Source organism: Cucurbita pepo, chromosome LG18, assembly GCF_002806865.2.
Source record: "Cucurbita pepo subsp. pepo cultivar mu-cu-16 chromosome LG18, ASM280686v2, whole genome shotgun sequence".
Classification (NCBI taxonomy): domain Eukaryota; kingdom Viridiplantae; phylum Streptophyta; class Magnoliopsida; order Cucurbitales; family Cucurbitaceae; genus Cucurbita; species Cucurbita pepo.
Window position 1 is genome coordinate 7107704 of NC_036655.1, and position 18636 is coordinate 7126339.

Consider the following 18636-nt stretch of genomic DNA (forward strand, 5'->3'; position numbering starts at 1 on the left):
AAAGAAGAAGATGAAGAGATTAGAGGTAGAAAATTATCACCAAAAAGCTGCCACTTCCATTGTTCGCTGCTCCGGTGAAACGAGAAGAAAAGCTATTCTCCATGCTCCTTTCTGCCATTTGCGATTACTAACGAAGATCCCCTCTCTGCGTGTTTGCCAGAGCACGATTGTCCAGAGTGGTTCGATCTAGAAGACGGCGTTTTAGAATGCAACAGAATCGAGGCGATCCACTCCGATCAAACCGGTGCGCCATCACCGCTTCCGTCGAGGTTCTGAGTGAAGAAGAAGAAGAAGAAGAAGAAGAAGAAGAAAGCAATAGAAATGGATTTTTTGTGTTTGTATGGGGATGGGATTAAAGCGGAGGAAGAAGCGAGGGAATCGGCGTGTCGCCATGGGTTTCACGCTACAGGCATTACGCTATGAAATTTAATTATGAGCGCACCAACAAACTGATTTAAATTTATATATAATTTACAAAATTGAACACGTAAATGGTAAACGGAAAAAGAAAATTTTATTAAAAAAGGAAATAATAATAATGCCTCCGGAAAACGGATTGATCAATCAGAACGCATGAACACATTCATGAACTCTTCTTTTTCTTCTTGTAAAGCAATACAAGGAAGAGCAGTTCAAGAATTATGACCTTTCTTTTGAATTCTTAATCACTATCTTAAAATTTAATTTGAATCTCGCCGTCTATAGTTTTTCTTAAGGTTGAAGGTTCAAATCTTTATACTTCGTAGAAGTAGCATGATGAACGTAAATGAAAATAATTCAATGCGAATATTTGTCAATAGTTAAAAAAGAGTTTAAAATAATTAAAATGCGTTACCAAGAATCATCTATACTGAGCTTCATCTTCTTCATTCCCTACGTATATCATCCACTCTTCTTCACAGCATTCTTCCCATTAGAGATGGTACCGTGGATTTCCATGGTGGATGTTGAACAGCTGCTTCTGTGATCTTCAAAACCCTGCAAAGGGTCTGCAAATGAGCGTGTACAAGGCCACCTGTAACACAGATTCATACAGAATTCACCTCATGATCATCACAATTACAAGAACGAGGATAAATGAAAAGCCGATTCTCGACTATACCTGCTCGACTTTATAATCTCGTCGTCAATGGTTGTGTTCTCTTCATAGATGTTTCCTGCAAAAATGGTGGATGTTTCCATATGCAGGAATGGGGGCATCAAAATATATAATAGAGAGATATACCAATTATACCTACCTCCATAGAGGTTTTTCTTTGAAAAGTATTTGGCCATTAGGCGTTGAGCGTAGTCAGCTTCATACTTCTTGTACTTCTCAATGGAATTGAAGTTATCAAAATCTCTGGAAACAATAAAGAACATAGCACGACATTGAACCACTATCATTATCAAGGAGAACAAATCCTTGTCAATTTAGATATTGTAGTCGAAGGATCCAAAGGAGACTATTGCATATTGGCATGCGTTCAATATACGAATAATTGGAAGTAAGCGAAGTGTAGCGCTTAAACAAGCTAATACACAGATAATTGCCTCTGCAGGCGAAGCCCAGGTAGGTCAAGTCTCCCCGGAGTTAGAGAGAGTGGAGGCCATGAGTTGCCCCCAATGCCTCCGGTTATCGGAAAAAAAAACGAAACATGCACCACTCAACTGTCTCCTCATATTTCACTAAATCAAGAACTCTAAAATTGTAACAGCCCAAGCCACCGCTAGCAAATATTGTCTTTCTAGTGAAAGGTTTCCACACCCTTATAAGAAATGTTTCGTTCCCCTCTCCAACCGACGTGGGATCTCACAATCCACCCTCCTTGGAGGCCCAGCGTCCTTTGGCTCTGATACCATTTGTAATAGCCCAAACCCCCGCTAGCAACATTGTCCTCCTTGGACTTTCTCTTCTGGGCTTCCCCTCAAGGTTTTAAAATGTGTCTAGTAGGAAGAGGTTTCCACACCCTTATAAGGAATGTTTCGTTCCCCTACCCGACTAATGTGGGATCTCACAAAAATCAATAACAAATGGTAATATAATAGGCGGTCTCTATATGAGAGCTAACAAAGATCAAAATAGTAAATTCAATCATGCAAGCAGAGAAGAAGTAACTAAGTTTTCATGAAGGCGAGAACTGAAAAAAAGAAGAAGAAAACAAGATTAAACAACTTCCAGATGTTGTTCTTGTTCATAACTTAACTGCGGAGGTTTAGAAAGATAACTGCCATGATTTCTGTTCAGTCAGAGTATTAACAAACTAAAGAGCAAGAACTGACTGTTATGAGTTCAAACCTTCACATTTCATGGATGAACAAAGGAAATTCCCAATCAGAGCTAATATGACAATGATGTCTCTCTCACAAACTTGAATATCTAAGGTTCCATTTGTAGTAGTTTTATATACTTATGCTTGAGGAAAACTGAGTCTTCCCAATTTTATCTTTCATTGATGAACAAAAGTTCTGACTAAATCTAGAGATGATGCAAGCAACAAACTAGGGTTTTCTTTTTCCCTTCTAATACATCTCTTTTTTCATAAAATGGATCGGAAAGTTTTATGAAGGCAGATTACAGAGAACATGTGCAACTTATGGCAACCTAAAACTTCATGTTCAATTTCGATTCGCAGAGACAAAAAGAGAACAGAAACGTGCGTTATTCATAAATTTCGCCAATAAAATATTCAAACAAATCGGAGGGAAAACCATCCAAAAGATCGCGAAGTGAAAGGAACTGCAGTTGAAACTGTTGAGATATTGAAACAGTACCGATTTCGACTTCAAAAGCAAAGGAAAACTTCAAATCAAACACAGAGAGGAAGAATAAGAAAGGGTCATACTCAAATTGATCCGGTAAATCGGGTTTCTTCTCGTCCGCATCAAAAAGTCCGTCATTATTGGTTGCAGCATCGGCCTGCAAAGTCATTGAAAGCCAAAAGGAATCAGCAAAAGCAGCAGAAAAACAAGGAGAGGGAGAATAAAGAAGAAACAAACCAAGTGTTTGCGCGGGGAAGGTTGGGTAGCAGAATTCTGCGAATGAGACGCCGACGGAGGAGAGGCCGGAGCTGATGCAGACGACGGCATGCCGCTCTTCAAATCACTGTTCTATCTTCTAGATTTTCTGAACGGCGAACGAAACTTCACGTGGGAATGAGAATGGGAAACGAATTAATATAATAACAGTGCTACAAAATTGTTCTCTTCTCGCCAAACCTTATAAAGGGCTCAAACATAAAAATTAAAAAATAATTATAAAAAATACACATTTTTCATTCTCTTCTCCCAATATAGATTGATGGGTTTAAGTTTCATTTCAGTGACTGATGAACCCATTGATCAAATTTTGATCTTCCAATTCTATTTTTCTTGGTTTATGATTTTAAGCAAATTTAAGATCATTTTGCAACAATTTGACCCATTTCCTTTTCTGGGTACTGATCTGAGAATCTTGAAGAAGAATCAAGAGATAGTTTCATGATCTTCCTCTACCAATAATCTCCACATGAACAAATCCCATTTTTGAAGTGATGAAAACGCTTATTATCTCTAATAATGATCTCCCTTTTGGCGGCTTTGCTTATGAACTTGGCTGCATTGTGACAGTCTCTACAAATTCTTAGATTCTTGCAGATTCTTAACGTAGTGCCTTCTTTCGTGTTTAAGAAGCCAAAAGAAATTGCTAGCTTCTCACTATGCCCCTTCAATATCTTAATCTTTTCCTCCTCTTCCAATTCATGAAGAACACAACTAGAATCAGGTGTGTAGCCAATTTCCATAATCTGTTTCTCCAGTCTATTCCACATCTTTCGAATCTCGTTTGAATTGACAATCGACAAGTCGTTACCCGCTATAAAACTATAGGTTTTACCTCCAAGTTCAATCCAACTGCAGCCAGCCGCTTTCTGAAGGTTGAGATCCTTCATTTTCTGTCGCACCATTCGCACAAGATCCCATTTTCCTGCTGTTGCATACAAGTTAGAGAGCAAAACGTAGCTGTCAGCTTTGTTTACTTCCAGTGCAAGCAACTTCTCAGCAGCTTTTTCTCCCATTGCTAGATCACCGTAAGTTCTACTAGAACTGAGCAATGAGCTCCAGATTTTAGCATCTGGTTCTTCAGGCATCTCATTTATGAGGTTTAAAGCTTCGTTTAGTCGACCTGCTCTACCGAGCATGTCGATCACACAAGCATAGTGTTCAAGTTCCGGTTTTAGTTTGTACAAACTCTGCATTTGAGCAAGATAATATAGCCCCTCTGATACCAATCCAGCATGACAACATGCCTGGAGAACTCCTAGAAATGTGAACCTATCAGGCTGCTTATTTAATCTTTGCATCTCCTCAAACAGCTCCAAGGCCTTGTTACCTTGTCCATGAACACCAAATCCTGTGATCATCACGTTCCATGAAGCTGCTTCTTTCTCTTTTAACCCGTTAAATATTCGTTGAGATCGTCCCAAACAGCTGCTTTTGGCATACATGTCCATGAGCGAACAAGCAACAAAATTGTCTTCTATAAAACGGTTTTTCAAGACAAAGCAATGAACTTCTCTTCCTAGACTCAGGGCTGATAGCTCAGAACAAGCCCCAAGGACACTCGCCATGCCTATCTCGTTCGGTTTGAGTCCTTCAGAAAGCATTTGACGAAAGAGAGAGATTGCTTCGTTTGGAAGTTCGTTTTGAGAATAGCCAGAAAGCATTGCATTCCAACACACTGAGTTTTTAACTTCGATCCTCTCAAAGAAAGTTCTGGCATAGAATGGTTTAGAACAATGGATATAAAGTGATAGTAATGAGACAGCTACAAATGAATCCATCTCTAATCCATTCCTTAGAACAAATCCATGTATCTCTTTACCATATTGTAGATGTCTCAAACGGGCACAAGCCAATAGTAGGGTACTGATGCTAAAATCGTCAAGAATGAAGCCCGAACGTCTCATCCGAAAATAAAAATCGAAAGCCTTCCGTGGATCACCATTGTGGGCATATCCACCTATGATTGCATTCCAAGAGCTAACTGACTTAGTATTCATACCAGAGAAGACATGCTCAGCAGAACTCAATGATCCACACTTGGCATAGGCGGCTATGAACGCGTTATTTATCGATTCGTCGTATTGAAACCAATGTCTGAGTGAATATCCATGAAGTTCCCTCAAACTCAACAGTTCAGTTTCTTCCAAACAAGCAGGTAACAAATTCAAAATGGTGACCTCGTTTACTTTGATCATTTCTTCTTCCATCCATATCTTTCTCAACAGTTCAAATGTTTCATTAACGAATCCTTCCCTAGAATATGCACCAACCATGGAATTCCAAGAAACTACATTTTTGTTCTCAATCTTATGAAATAAAAGTGCTGCTTGTGATAAATAACCGCATTTTGAATACATGTCAACCAAAGCATTGCATACCATTAGTTCACGAACAAGCCCCAGTTTCAGTGCCGTCCCATGAATTACCATTCCCATATCTACATCTCCTTCTCCTGAACACACAGGCAACAAAGTTACTATTGTAGCAACATCCGGAATCAAGCCATCGCCACTCTCCAAAAGCCTCCTAAACGCACCAAAAGCTTCCAGCCATAATTCATTCTCAGAAAACCCACAAATAAACGAATTCCATGATATCAAGTTTCGTTCAGGCATTTTGTCAAACACCTTGATGGCATCGTCTACGAGGCCACATTTTCCATACAGCGAAATCATCGCATTACCCACAAACAAATCCATGATCAATCCCATTTTCACCGCCATCCCATGAAACGATTGCCCCAAACGAACATCACACTTCCCTGTACAGGCCTTAATCAAGCAAGGCAGTGTAAAGTTATCAGGTTGAAACCCAGTTACCGATATCAACTCAATGAAAGTGTGAATCGCCTCGTCGTACAGTTCATTTCTAACATACCCACTAACAAGTGCATTCCACTGAAACAAATTCCTGTTCTGCAAACGATCAAAAACCAATCGAGCATCCGAAGGATATCCACACATGGAGTACATAGTAATGAGACGGGTATTGAGAACAAAGTCGCCGCTGAACTGAGAGGAGACGCGCAACATTTCATCAAGTTCGCGGCCAATTTCAACGTCTTTAAACTGCCCACATTTCTGCAACAACACACCCATGGCTTCTTTTCTCTGCACCAAATCATAGCCACCATTGTTCTTCCATCCTCTCTGAAGAAAATCAAAAGCTCCATTGAGATCACCCGCTTCACAGAGCTCGCAAATCTCTTCAAGAAGTGAGAGTTCAGAAACCAGCTTGATGGATTGAGCTTGATGGGTTTGAGCAGAGACAGAAAAGGATGATTTTGGAGATGAAGTTGAAATAATGGAGTTTTTAAAAATTGATGTGGGAGTTAGTTTACGTATGGATGTTGGAGCGCGGTAACGGCAGGAGAATGGCGGCGCCACCACAGCCATTAAAGAAGCTCCTCGATGTCAGCAAGTGATGGAAAATTGGCAAATTGTTCTGAGTTTTTCTTATAAAATATGATCATCCGTTTACCAAATTTGTGTAAATTTGGTAAATAATTTATAATTAAGGGGTAAATGTGTGAACACTGAACTTCTTGGGCCACAAAAGTGGATGAGATCACAAAATGGGTAATTTGGGATTTTTATATGGGCCGGCCTGCAAGTTGCTTTTGCCTAAAAGCCCATCATTTTGCCATGCTTCCAATATGATTTGGGCCCGGCCTCCTTCTAAATTAATTTTAATTTTATTTAGGTTAAATAATAATTAAGTTTTATGGAAGGCCCATAAATAATTTAAAAAATTTAGAAAAATAAGTTTTATTGAAAATTCATTAACTAAAATTCAAATACAAAAACTAAAATGGAATAAATTCCAAATTACACTGAAAGAAAAAAAAAATTAGGGTATAAAATAATATACACAGACGAGATGAAGTGGGGATGGGGAATATAACCTCCATCCCCGTTTATTTAATGGGGAGAAATCTCTGTCCACTCCATTCGGGGCAGGTCCCCCACGGGGGCCTACCCCTACGGAAATAGTGGATATCTTTACTTCTCATTCGTTGTTCTATTGACTCCGATAATTACTCTACTCTCTTATTTTTAACACGAATATATTTTCTCCTAATAAAAAAATTATATTTATCTATATTTGAATATCTAATTTTTTTAATAAAATATAAAATAACATATATATTTAAAAAATGAAAAATAGTGGAAAGAGTATTATTGGAGTGAAAGGTGCAAATAAGAAGGCACATTTAAGAAGAGTTGTAGGGTTATGGGGAAGCATTGCTCTTCATATTGGCCCCCTTTTCTGCACACTTGTCAATATCCTTCTCCTAATTATTATTATTATTATTATTATTATTTATTTTTTAAATTTTAAAATTTTAAAATAAAAAAAATAAACCCACTCTCTCTCCACGTGCGCACCAACAATTTTCTCTCTGACACAAAACCACGTCGTTTTTCGCATACATATTATTTCCTTCACCAAAATATTAACACATTAAATTTTGAATCAATAAAATTAAAGAATAATAAATCATTGTGTCAACAATATTGTTCTTATACTTCACCACATATTAATCACATATTAATCACAAAATGTGCCTTCTAAGATATGGAACAATATTAAAAAAAAAAAAACATTACTCAAAAATTCATTTTATTATTTTATAATATTTAATCCTCGTTTTTTTTTTACCAAAATATTTTGATGTGACGGCAATCTATAAATATAGAAGTCACATAGATCGTCGTAGTTGTTTTTAAACTATAATATCGCATTCAACCATGTGGGAGTGTCTAACACTTTTTCTTACCTATCATTGTAAAATTCTCTGTTTTCAAATTTTTAAATTTTTTTTGAAAATAATAATACTTTTTTTATTTAATGAAAAGAGGGCAATGGAGAAAAATAAGAAGAAAAAAAAAAACATCCATTTATGTGTTCTTTAGAAGCTCAGTTTCTGTAAGGAAAAACATCCATTAATGGCTAATGTGAAGCTCATATGGATCACTGTAGTTTGTTTGTCTGGATTGTTGTAAATAAATGGCTGCTTGTTACACAAAAAGAACAGGAACCACAGAACATAAGTAGAGGAAAACATAGGAACAAACATAAATGAAATACCCAATGAAATGAAGAACTGTGCTTCTTCCCCTTAGTTTCTTTTACCCATCCAGATGCTCTTTCTTGCCTTGGAGCTGCTCTGAACTGAGCTCTTTGGCTCTTTCACTTCTTTTCTTTCAGCTCTTTGCTTCTTCTTTAATGGCTTCTTGGGTTTGGGTTTGGGTTTGGTTTCTAAGCATGAGTTTGGCTTGTTCTGGTGGGTGAAGAGAGGCAGCAAAGCATGGGGGGGATTCTTCATCCCTCCAAATGGATGGCGTCTTTGTTGATGACTTGGGCCTGAAGAAGCATCAGAAGCCATGGAGTCATCGCTGTCATCTTGGTTAATATCATAATAGCCTTTGTGTTCTTCATCTTCTTCTTCATCAGAAGCTGCACCAGTATCAACATCACTGGAACCATCAGCAGCAGCAGCAGCAGGGGATCCAATATACATAGTCCAACCAGATTCACTGCTGTGACATTCTTCTGAAACTCCAAACATTTGGGATGGCTCCATAACTGGACACAAGCAATTCGAGGAGTTTAAGAAACACACAGAACAAGAACAAGAACAGAATCGGGGAAGGCTGAATTTAGACACCTGAGGAAACCATTCATACCCTTTTGCTACCTCTCTGACCCAAACAGGCTTCTCTAATTATATGAAAGCTACAAAGCCCAATTTTTTTTAAAAAAACATGAAAAAAAACACACAAGTTCTTAATGGGTAGAGATAAAAACCCTCACTGCACCACCTGGAAATCCAAAGGCAAATAAATTGTCTGACTTTTTCACTGAGCAGAAGACAGCTAGAAGGTGTCCATGAAAGAGAAATCCTTCCTATTGCAAAAGGTATACAAACATGCTAAAGTTTCTTGAATTTGAAAGGACATGGGGGGGTTGGTTCATCACAGAAGATGGCAATCATCTTAACTCTTCTCTGCATTCTATCATTATTAGAAGAGGTAGCTTTAAATGCAGAGAGATGGGTTAGCTCAGCCCTACAAAACTAGAGAGAATATAAGACTTATGTTCTTAAATAGCATGGAAATGGACATCTTCATAACCCTTACATTACCTATCTCACCTTCAGAATTCTTATTCCTTTCTGTCTTTTGGTTCTTCCATTTGTTTTCTTTACCTGTTTAATGTATTTTCACCCTGAGGAAGAACAAAATGCAACAAACCCAACAAGGAGTTAGATTTACAGAGCAAACAACTCAGAAAATTTGTCACATACAAGAAAGAAAAAGAAGAGAAAAGAAAAATCTGCCTGCTTTTTTTTGGTTTTTCTGTCTTCTTTGTATTTGCAGGTTCAGGGCCTCAGAAAGCAGGATTGTGACTCATGTTTCAGGTTGATGAACGTGGCTGTTTTCCTGTTTGTTTGTTTGTTTGTTTGGTTGTGTTTTTTTTTTTTCAGCTCAATTATTTGGTTCCATAAAAATGGGTGTGCCATAGCCCAATTGGCAATCCAGCTCCTTGGAAAATGTCATTTCTAGTTTCAAGGATTAATTAAAGCTTTAATGAAATGAACTGGAAAGGAAGCAAATGTCCTTTTGCTATTGTTGCTACTTCCTTCTGAAACAGTGTTCATAAGTGAAATAACTGTTATCAGACAGACAGCTCCCATAATTTACTTCTGCATTCACTCTTGAAATGACCAGTTTTCTTTTTTCATGCTTTCCTCTCTCTCTCTCTCTCCTCCATGTGAAAAGAATGTAAAGAATCAATAAAGATGAACAAATGGGTATCATTTTCTTGTGTTGTATCAGATAAAACTTGGTTGGTTTTCAAGATTAAACCAACAAAAACAACTCAAATGTTGCATTCAAGGGTCCGTTTGAAGTTTTGGAGTTTAGACAAAAGAATAGCTGGTTTTTTGTTGCACATCATTTGGCTGAGGTAAGTGAGTAGTCCTATTAATGGGGACCTCATTGATAGGAAGGACAGGAACAAAACGAAGTTAAGAGTTCAAAAATCCAGATGGTTTGGCCATCCCTTGCCCCCCTCACTCGTAAACATGGCTTAGTTGTTCCCCACTCTCTTCCCCTTTCACCATGACTTATTATGCAGACTCACTAGACAGTGTTTGGCCCATGTATCATTCTTGGTGTTTGTCCTTTTTTGCACCTTGCCCTTCGCACACAGCCTCCACGTGAGAATCCAAGATATGGTTTTGTAATCAACACAATGTCGTCAAACAATATTCGTGTAACAGCCCAAACCCACCGCTAGCAAATATTGTCCTTTTTAGACTTTCCGTTTCCGGTTTTCTCTCAAAATGCATCTGCTTGGGAGAGGTTTCCACATCCTTATAAAGAATGTTCTATTCTCTTCTCCAACTGATGTGGGATCTCACAATCCACCCCCTGGTGTTTATATCTTCGTATCGCTGGCACATTACAGGAGCCCCATTCATTTTTTTTCGAAATCTCGACATTTACTCCCCCTTTATATCTTCATATCATCTTTACCAAGTTTTTCTTTTCTAATACTAAAATATGGCTCAAAATTCACGTAACTTGAGGAAAATCTCAGTTCAAATATAACAGAGAAGTGTTCAGAACTCGAGCTGTTTTAAATTATAATGAACAGGAACTTTTCTTTTTCCCTTCTTACTTCATCTTTTTCTGTGAGTACAGAGAGAGGAGGGGAAACAAATAGTGTACCTGAGAAGGCCCATTTTTAGTATTTTGTTAAGGAATATACAAGCAGTACCTTATAATAGTAGCTTAGCACCACATGCAAGTTGGAACTTTCTGCCCTTAATGGCTGCAGTTGAAGAACTGAAAAAGACAATTCAAAGTTGTCCAAATCTTTGGATATTCATTATTATAATGTTCTCTTTGGGCCAATAGTTACTTTTTAAAAGCTCATGGCCAACAATTGTATCTTTAACTATGATCTTATGTCTCTCCAAATATGTCTGTTCTGTCATTTTTCACCGAACTAGCTCACAATTCTAAGTAGTTCCCAACCCCCTACCCATGTGTTTTCTTGGATACAATCCATTCTTATACGGAGAGTGGCTACTTAATTTATTCTAAAGGGCTTGGATTATTCAACATAGGCATGTACAAGAATAGACCTAAATTCAAACCTGTCCTTCCTGCTCATAGATTTGCCCTATTCCCATCTCTATAGACGTACTACTCCACAAACAAGTTTATAATATATGCCATAAATCTGAACAAAACACTACAAATATATCAACTAGACATATTTAAGGCTATGGGTGGTACCATTGCCGAGGAGGAAATTGGGATTTCCCCTTAAGACGTGTCGATGTTCGCATCGCTCCTCACACATATCCTCCTTGAGGCAGCAGTATTACGAATGTCGCTTGCTGTTATGCAGTTGGAGTTAAGTTTGGTGGTGTCTTGCTGTGATGCAGCAGGTTACCTAATATTCAAGAGAACTGCCTATTTTCTTTCCTCACAAACAACTGCTCACATTGTATCCTTCTGTCAGTAGATGTAGAAATTTACAATGCAAAGCAACCACTCCATAAGCAATCGTAATTTTTATATGCAAAAGTGAACAACTTGAGTCCTCACCCTGTTCTATATCCTGCATAATTCAATGCACATTCAACCTCCAATGATTGTTCATTAGTTGTAGCTGCTTTTGCAAGATAAGATGCTCAATGGAAAGAAATCCACTTAAAGTAAAGAACTATTCATGCCAGATGAATTTGATTTTCAGACAAGCAATGGGTAACTTTTCAACTTTTCATCTCTCTTATTCTTGTTTACAGTAGTTATCTTTGAAGGAAGAAAAAAGGGAAGATACCAATTATTGTAGGAAAGTCTGTTCTGAATTTATTGTCCGTAGTATACTTTAAAGATACTGGACCAGCCGTTGCCCCACCTGTGTGTGATCCAATGCAACATGGTCAATATCAGCCATACCCTCCAATTGTACCTCCTCAAGGGGAAACCAAGTCTAGAGGTGATGGGTTTTGCAGAGGATTGTAAGTTCCCTCTCCCTTTCTCTTTCTCCCCCAACCACACACACACACACAACCCCCCCCTCCCAAATGATGGTTTGGTTTGAATGTTCTCTGTTGTCAAATAGTTGTGCTGGCTTGGGTCGCTACTGCTGCCTAGATATCTGCTTCTAGGGATGGGAGGACCTTGCAAAGGCCACTTGGCCCCTGCACTTACTAGTTTGTCTGACACAAGTTACCTTCTGGGTTCTCATGAGCATGTAGTATGTTTCTCTGTAAACTACGGTTGCCATCTGATTTCAGGACTATGGGACTTAATTTTCGAGTAAGAGAGATGAACTAATCCTAAAGAAGATCACTTTTTTTTTTTTTTAATCAGAAATAGATTAGTACAACAAAACTGAAGAAAGTTTCTTAGAGTAAGAGCTCAGTTCTTAGGTCAAATAGTTGAAAATTTATCTCTCTTCTTTATGACACTACTTTCCATACATTTCTCTATGAATCTCACTATAACCAAACAGTTTCTACTTTTCTTTCTTCAACGCTCATCAACTCACTAATTCCCAACAAAAGAGACAGGCTTTGCCATGTACCTGGGATGATCATCCCCAGCCATGATTACGGCTATATTTGGAGTAGTATCAAACTGCTCGTTTCCTGTGTTCTTGCTTGCTTTTTCTTTGTCGTCGTTGATAGGAGAATTTCGCATCTGCATTTGGTGAGAGCAAGCAAGGAAAAAAAGAACAGCAGAAGTGATTCCAAAAACAATGGCGAAACCTCCAAAGATATATGGGATGGGAGAGTTCCCTTGCAAGAACTCTTTCCATATAATTGTCATCTCTCCCTTGCTTTGTTCTTATAAAATGGGATTCACCTTAATTTATACCTAAACATCCAACTAAGCAATAAATTGTTAACGATGCTAGAAGATAGGATATTTTTAATCCAAAACATTGGTCAGAATTTCGTTAGATTCCAAGAGAATTTTTAACAGAAACTAACATTTATGAATACTGTATTTTCACTTCTTACTCACCTTCATTTCAACAATATTCTTCAAAGCCGTGCAATTTAAAAGCATATCTAAATTTGCAAACAGTTATCTAAAACATCTATTTATTATTTATTTGAATGTCAAATTATTGTAAACTAACAAGAGTAGAGAAGCATGCAGTGGCTTGGCATCCAGAACATTTCCAAGGGTACGGGGGCGGCTGGGAAGTGGAGAATTAATTCCCTTATTTGATTCCTGTAGTGACAGTAGCTTTGAAGATTAGTCAAATCAATATTATAAAAAGAAATTCCCACTCCCGTGTAGAACCCAAATTATTTGCAACATACAATCAATATGGCAGGAAATAAAGCAAAACAAAGAATTATGTTTTACCCACTTGATCTTGTTGCAGTACAGCGTAAATTCCGTGGATTTATCTTTTCCTCTCATGTGTGATATTCCAATTCTTGTTGCAGTACACGAGGTTTTTAATCAAATATCTTCTTGAAGAACACACTTGAAGTCCTCAATGGAGACCTGTACATCATCAATCCATTTAAGACAAATTCAAGTTTCTGGGACCTCAGCTTTCCTTAGTGGGTATCATGTAACCATTTAGTCTGAAAGATATGACCTGATGCTAAATTTAATGTGATGCAAAGCTGAAGAAAGAATAATTGCTAAAGCACTGAATGATATATCGAGGTAATTCAATCAATATACATTCATACAATAGCATAATTTAATGCTAGGGAGCGATATTAGGCTCAGGAAACTATTGAAGACAAATATATGCTTCAAGAAACATAAATTATGTGGGTAGCACAATGGTGCATTTTCTGCAACTATAATCAAGAAGATGAGAATAATCTGTAGTTGTATAAATTACAAAAATATTATAGCTATATGATTCTCATGGATAGTCCAAGAACATTGAGCAATTGCCTATACTATGACGATTAACTGTATAACATTGGAATAGGAACAGCTCCTGCTTTATTTCCACAGCAAGTAATGCCAGTTGTCAGCCATGAAAAGCCAGGTGGCTCAATGTAATTTAACTCCCAACGAGAATAAGGATCCCATGTTTGCCTCATTTCCATTATGTCTCAGTTGAACTTTGAGATAAGCTTGTCAACATGAATTACAATATCATCAATGCGCGGACGGACTGCAGCCTGTGGCTGAAGCATCCACTTCACAAACTGATGAAGAGCATCGGGATATTGAGGACTTGGCCCAGCCGGCCACTTGATCTGTACATTTATGATCGCTAACTGTAAGCTTCCTCCAGATTCGCCAAGCACGTATTCAAATGGAGATACACCATACCTATGATAAACAGACGTACAGTCTATTAGCGACGACAAAATTTTCTTATAACTTGTTGAATATATTCACTAAAGCCACCATCTAATCTAAAATATGATAGATATTAAAAGGAAAAAATCGGAGAGAGATTGATAGGCAATCATGGCAGAAAAAGAAAGAAACAGAAAAACAACAATGGTCAGATATGAGANCTATATCCATGATTTACAGTTTTCTGCCATCTCCACATTTATTCTAGTGTAAATAACAGAAAGAAAGAAAAAGGGAGCAAAACTAGGAGGGGTTGACGAGTAGACAGAATTCCAGCATTGCAGCATGCATGGGAGGTATTTACATAAGTTGTGGCACGTGCATACAATACCAAAATCCATAAAACAATCACAACTTCAGGGTAAAAAATTGATGCTCACATTATAGCATATAGAGTGCATCCTAATGACCAGATATCAGTTCTTTCGTCAACATTTGCATGGCTGGCACAATCCCACAACTCAGGAGCTCGGAAAGGAGCAGAACAGTGTTCGGCTGCCCATTCCTACACAGCAAATTATGATAATTATCAGCTCATTTATATTTTTATCTAACTTAAGAGTGAAGTGCAAAAAGTTCGCATTTATCTGGAAAGTTTCATGTGGCAGAAGTCTAAACTGATACGGTTTAACTGTAGTGGACTTGAAGGAAGAACAGCGATAGAGGTAACCTGTAACTGCAGTGCTTCTGAACGAGAGCTAATATGCCTCCTTGCAGGTCGAGCACTTCCAAAATCCATCAATATAGCAAGAGGAGGCTGGCCCTTTCTATATGTTATGAGAACATTACCAGGCTTGATGTCATTGTGTGCATATGGGGGATCAAAATTGTGCATGTGCTTGAGACCCGCACATAGCTGTGTTCAATTAATTCAATCCGTAAGAAAAAAGGACTTTCCAAAGCATGCATGATACCATAATCTCTTCGTGTTTAAAGAAGGGGGAAGAAGTAGAAGAGGCCAATGGAAAATTCAAATAGATTAGGACCTTTTAAAATATCCGGCAGAGGACGGTTGAACACCATGACAAGAACAACATTATAGAATTTATGATGCAACAAAAACAATCCCTAAAAATGTTAAAAGATAAGATAAATTATTTGAAGTTCCAAACTTCAAGTTACCTGTCGAAATATTTGTAAAACATCTGATGTTGAGAAGAACTCCTTTTTTGCTTTCATGGTTTCCGCATTGTCCAATAATGTTCCATCCAAATGTACTGGAAATAGTAAGTATGCTTCATGGTGCCAAGATCGTTCTTGAGTTGGCTAACCATTGATACAAAAATGGTTAATATAAATGAAAACATATAAGAATACACTGAGAGGAAGACATAAAATAGCAGAGATAACCACACATAGTGTACATCACCATGGACAGATGCCACCGACATATAAACAAAAGGGGATAGAACCATGAACCCAAATTTTACTAAAAAGGTAAAGTGTACACCGAGGATAAATTTCATTTTCAAGTCAGTAAATGCTTTCGAGATGACAATTATTCCAAACAATATTCTCAATGTATGCAAGGAAATTGGAATTGTATGTTCATATGCAATTCGCTTTAAGAGTAGAATAAATAGAGGTAAGGTTGATCACATAAGGATTTTACTGCTTTTCTCATCAAATAATATTTTTTTTTATTAAGTCGAGGGCCTTGACAATCACCTTAGTAGCTATTATAGCATGATCAAGAAGAGGAAGAAGATTGGGATGACTAAACAGAGATGAAACACGGATCTCCTCTTTCACCAATTCCAGCTGTTCATTGTTCTGAATGAGCACCTTTTTCAATGCGTATGAACCATCATCTGTGCAAATAAAGCAACAAAAGCTGGTTTTAGTTGGTTGACTAGCCTGGAAATTGAAAATGTATTTTCATTAGAATGGCACGTAACACTTCTATCCAGGAAGAAACAAATCTTTCAATCTTGGTCCAAGAATGATTGCAAATATAAAATATTATGTATCATATTATGTAACAGCCCTAGCCCATTACTAGTAGATATTGTCTTCTTTAGTCCATTACGTATCGCCGTCAGGCTCATGGTTTTAAAACGCGTCTACTATAGAGAGGTTTCCACACCCTTACAAGGAATGCTTCGTTCCCCTCTCCGATGGATCTCACATATTATGTCCGTTATTTCTAAGATGGAGGTAAAACCCAAAAATGAAGACATGATTATCTATAAATTAATTATGAGGAGATCGCAGCAGAACCCAATTATGAAGATATTCATAGATGAAGCATCCACATCCGAAACAAGCGAGAGAGCAAGTGATTAGTCATTGTAAATACCTGTTGTAAGACTAAATATATTAAAACATCACTACAGATACCAAATTTAATAAACTATCAAAGAGGAGAGACAGCAGCAGCAGCAGCAAACCCCAATTTCTTAGTCAAAAGTAAGTAGCCGCTGCATCGTATTCAATACAAAAACGAAGATACGTGCTTGCACGATTTAATTAGCAGAGGGCGTAGCAGCCTACAACTCTTTGAAGATTAAAAAAAAATGAAATTCGAATCACAACTTAAGCTTACATTTACATTTTGAAACTTAAATTTAAGAGTCGTATGAACAACTTCGTTTTTTTAATTAATTAGAAAACATCAAAATGAAATCTTCGTTATACATTCAGATCAGCTGGAGAACTACCGAAACGGCCGTGCGAATGCCATACTGGATTAAGAAAAACCATTGACATAGATTCAGATTCAGATTCAAACGCAAATCGGCCAAAATCATAAAACCACATAACTAGATTATTTCGCTCGGAATGAACCTATCGATGAAGATGCAATATCAAATTTCGCGGATCAAGAAGTTCGTAAACAGTCAGCACAACAAAAAATAAGAAACAAATAATGTGTGCGCGTGAGAGGGAGAGAAAGTCGAAACCAGATAGATGAGCGGAGTCGAATTTCTTGCGCAAACCACCGCGGACAGAGTCTGAAGATGAATCAGCGAGCACCTCCTTGACGAGGAAAACATAAGCAAAGCCACCTTCACCGAGCTGCCTAACGATTCTAAACCTGTTCTCATTGATCCACACATCCCCACCGCTATTCGCGGCATCGTAGAAAGCATTCAATCCAGAAAATGTGCAGCCCATTTCTTCTTCAATCTGAGCTTCAAGAATGCATACAGATCTCACCGACGCCTCGAACTCCGCCTCTGAATCAAGAAATGTCAAATCAGATTTCCGAACTGAGATCTGAAACACCTGAAATCATGAGAAACAAAGTTTTGTGATTTTGTGATTTGAACTGACATCCATATCTGGGACAGCTGAGTTCTAATTTATTATATATTCTTAATGGCAATTACTAATTAACTACAATAACGTATTTACAAGGCTAAATTATTTAATATATTTGTATTTTGTTTACAAAATATTTATGGACTAATGCGTTAAACATTAAAAAAAAAATATTAAATAAATCGACCATTTCATATATATATATATATATATATTTATTTATTATTTTCCGAAAACTTTATAAATTTATTAAAAATAGCTGGAGCATTGACTTATTCAATTTTAACTGCACTGTTAAAATAAGTACTAAGTAAAAACTGAAAAAATAAAGAAGGAAAATTTACTTTAAGTCTATTAAATTAAAGGAGTAAAAATCTCTCACCCACGAGAGTTTACAAGAAAATAACCATTAACTTTAATAAGCGTTACATTTTTTACCCTCTCACGAGTTAAAAAAAATGTAATTATTTTATTAAAATGAGTACATACAAAATTGACAAGAATTAAAAAAATATATCTTATTGTTTAAATGTGTGAATTTTGATAAAATTATTTAATAGTTAATTCGTGAATTAGATTTTTTATTTTATTTTATAAATTATCGAGTTTACAAAGATTATGTTCAACCGTTGAAACCTACTTGTCACATTAGCACTTTTCATGATAGCTGACTTGCGACTGTGGTGCACTTACTCCCTAGCAAAATTTTCACAATAGCCCTTTTGATGATAGCTGACTTGCGATTGTGCTGCACTTACTTCCTAGCAAAAAAGTGAGTTAAGTCAATTCATTCTTGCGTCGCGCCACGTTATGCTTGAGCCTCTAAAGATTTTAAAATAGAGTTTTGAGAGCAATGTTTGAGAGATTGTATGTGATGCAAGAAAAAAGTCAAGAACCCGCTTACAAGTATCCAGCAGGGGATGTCCTGGAATAGCTCAAGAAAGATGATCTTGACCCATTAGTAGCTGCAAGTAAA

The 18636-nt window shown here is 37.2% G+C and overlaps 3 protein-coding genes across 5 annotated transcripts; all 3 read right to left on the reverse strand.

Moving 5' to 3' along the window:
* Window positions 1-1237: 1237 nt before the first annotated feature.
* LOC111780692 (pentatricopeptide repeat-containing protein At1g18485) lies at window positions 1238-6435 on the reverse strand. Its single transcript, XM_023661163.1, has 3 exons — window positions 2980-6435; window positions 2826-2899; window positions 1238-1342 (listed from the first exon to the last, which is right to left on the reverse strand). Exon 1 carries the CDS (start codon window positions 6414-6416, stop codon window positions 3471-3473), a length of 2946 nt encoding a protein of 981 aa, XP_023516931.1. The 5' UTR covers window positions 6417-6435; the 3' UTR covers window positions 1238-1342; window positions 2826-2899; window positions 2980-3470.
* Window positions 6436-7918: 1483 nt separating this feature from the next.
* LOC111780698 lies at window positions 7919-10873 on the reverse strand. Of its 3 annotated transcripts, XM_023661173.1 has the most exons (3): window positions 10810-10873; window positions 9170-9252; window positions 7919-8610 (listed from the first exon to the last, which is right to left on the reverse strand). In XM_023661173.1, the coding sequence occupies exon 3, from the start codon at window positions 8606-8608 to the stop codon at window positions 8144-8146; it is 465 nt and encodes a 154-aa protein (XP_023516941.1). In that variant the 5' UTR covers window positions 8609-8610; window positions 9170-9252; window positions 10810-10873; the 3' UTR covers window positions 7919-8143. The 3 variants fall into 3 exon arrangements, with proteins under 3 accessions (XP_023516941.1, XP_023516938.1, XP_023516939.1); XM_023661170.1 differs by lacking the exon at window positions 10810-10873 and having other exon boundaries at window positions 9179-9366; XM_023661171.1 differs by lacking the exon at window positions 10810-10873 and having other exon boundaries at window positions 9165-9342.
* A 2939-nt stretch (window positions 10874-13812) lies between these two features.
* LOC111780700 (serine/threonine-protein kinase 16-like) lies at window positions 13813-17697 on the reverse strand. Its single transcript, XM_023661174.1, has 6 exons — window positions 17300-17697; window positions 16065-16207; window positions 15519-15662; window positions 15067-15252; window positions 14777-14901; window positions 13813-14366 (listed from the first exon to the last, which is right to left on the reverse strand). Exons 1-6 carry the CDS (start codon window positions 17511-17513, stop codon window positions 14144-14146), a joined length of 1035 nt encoding a protein of 344 aa, XP_023516942.1. The 5' UTR covers window positions 17514-17697; the 3' UTR covers window positions 13813-14143.
* Window positions 17698-18636: the final 939 nt, after the last annotated feature.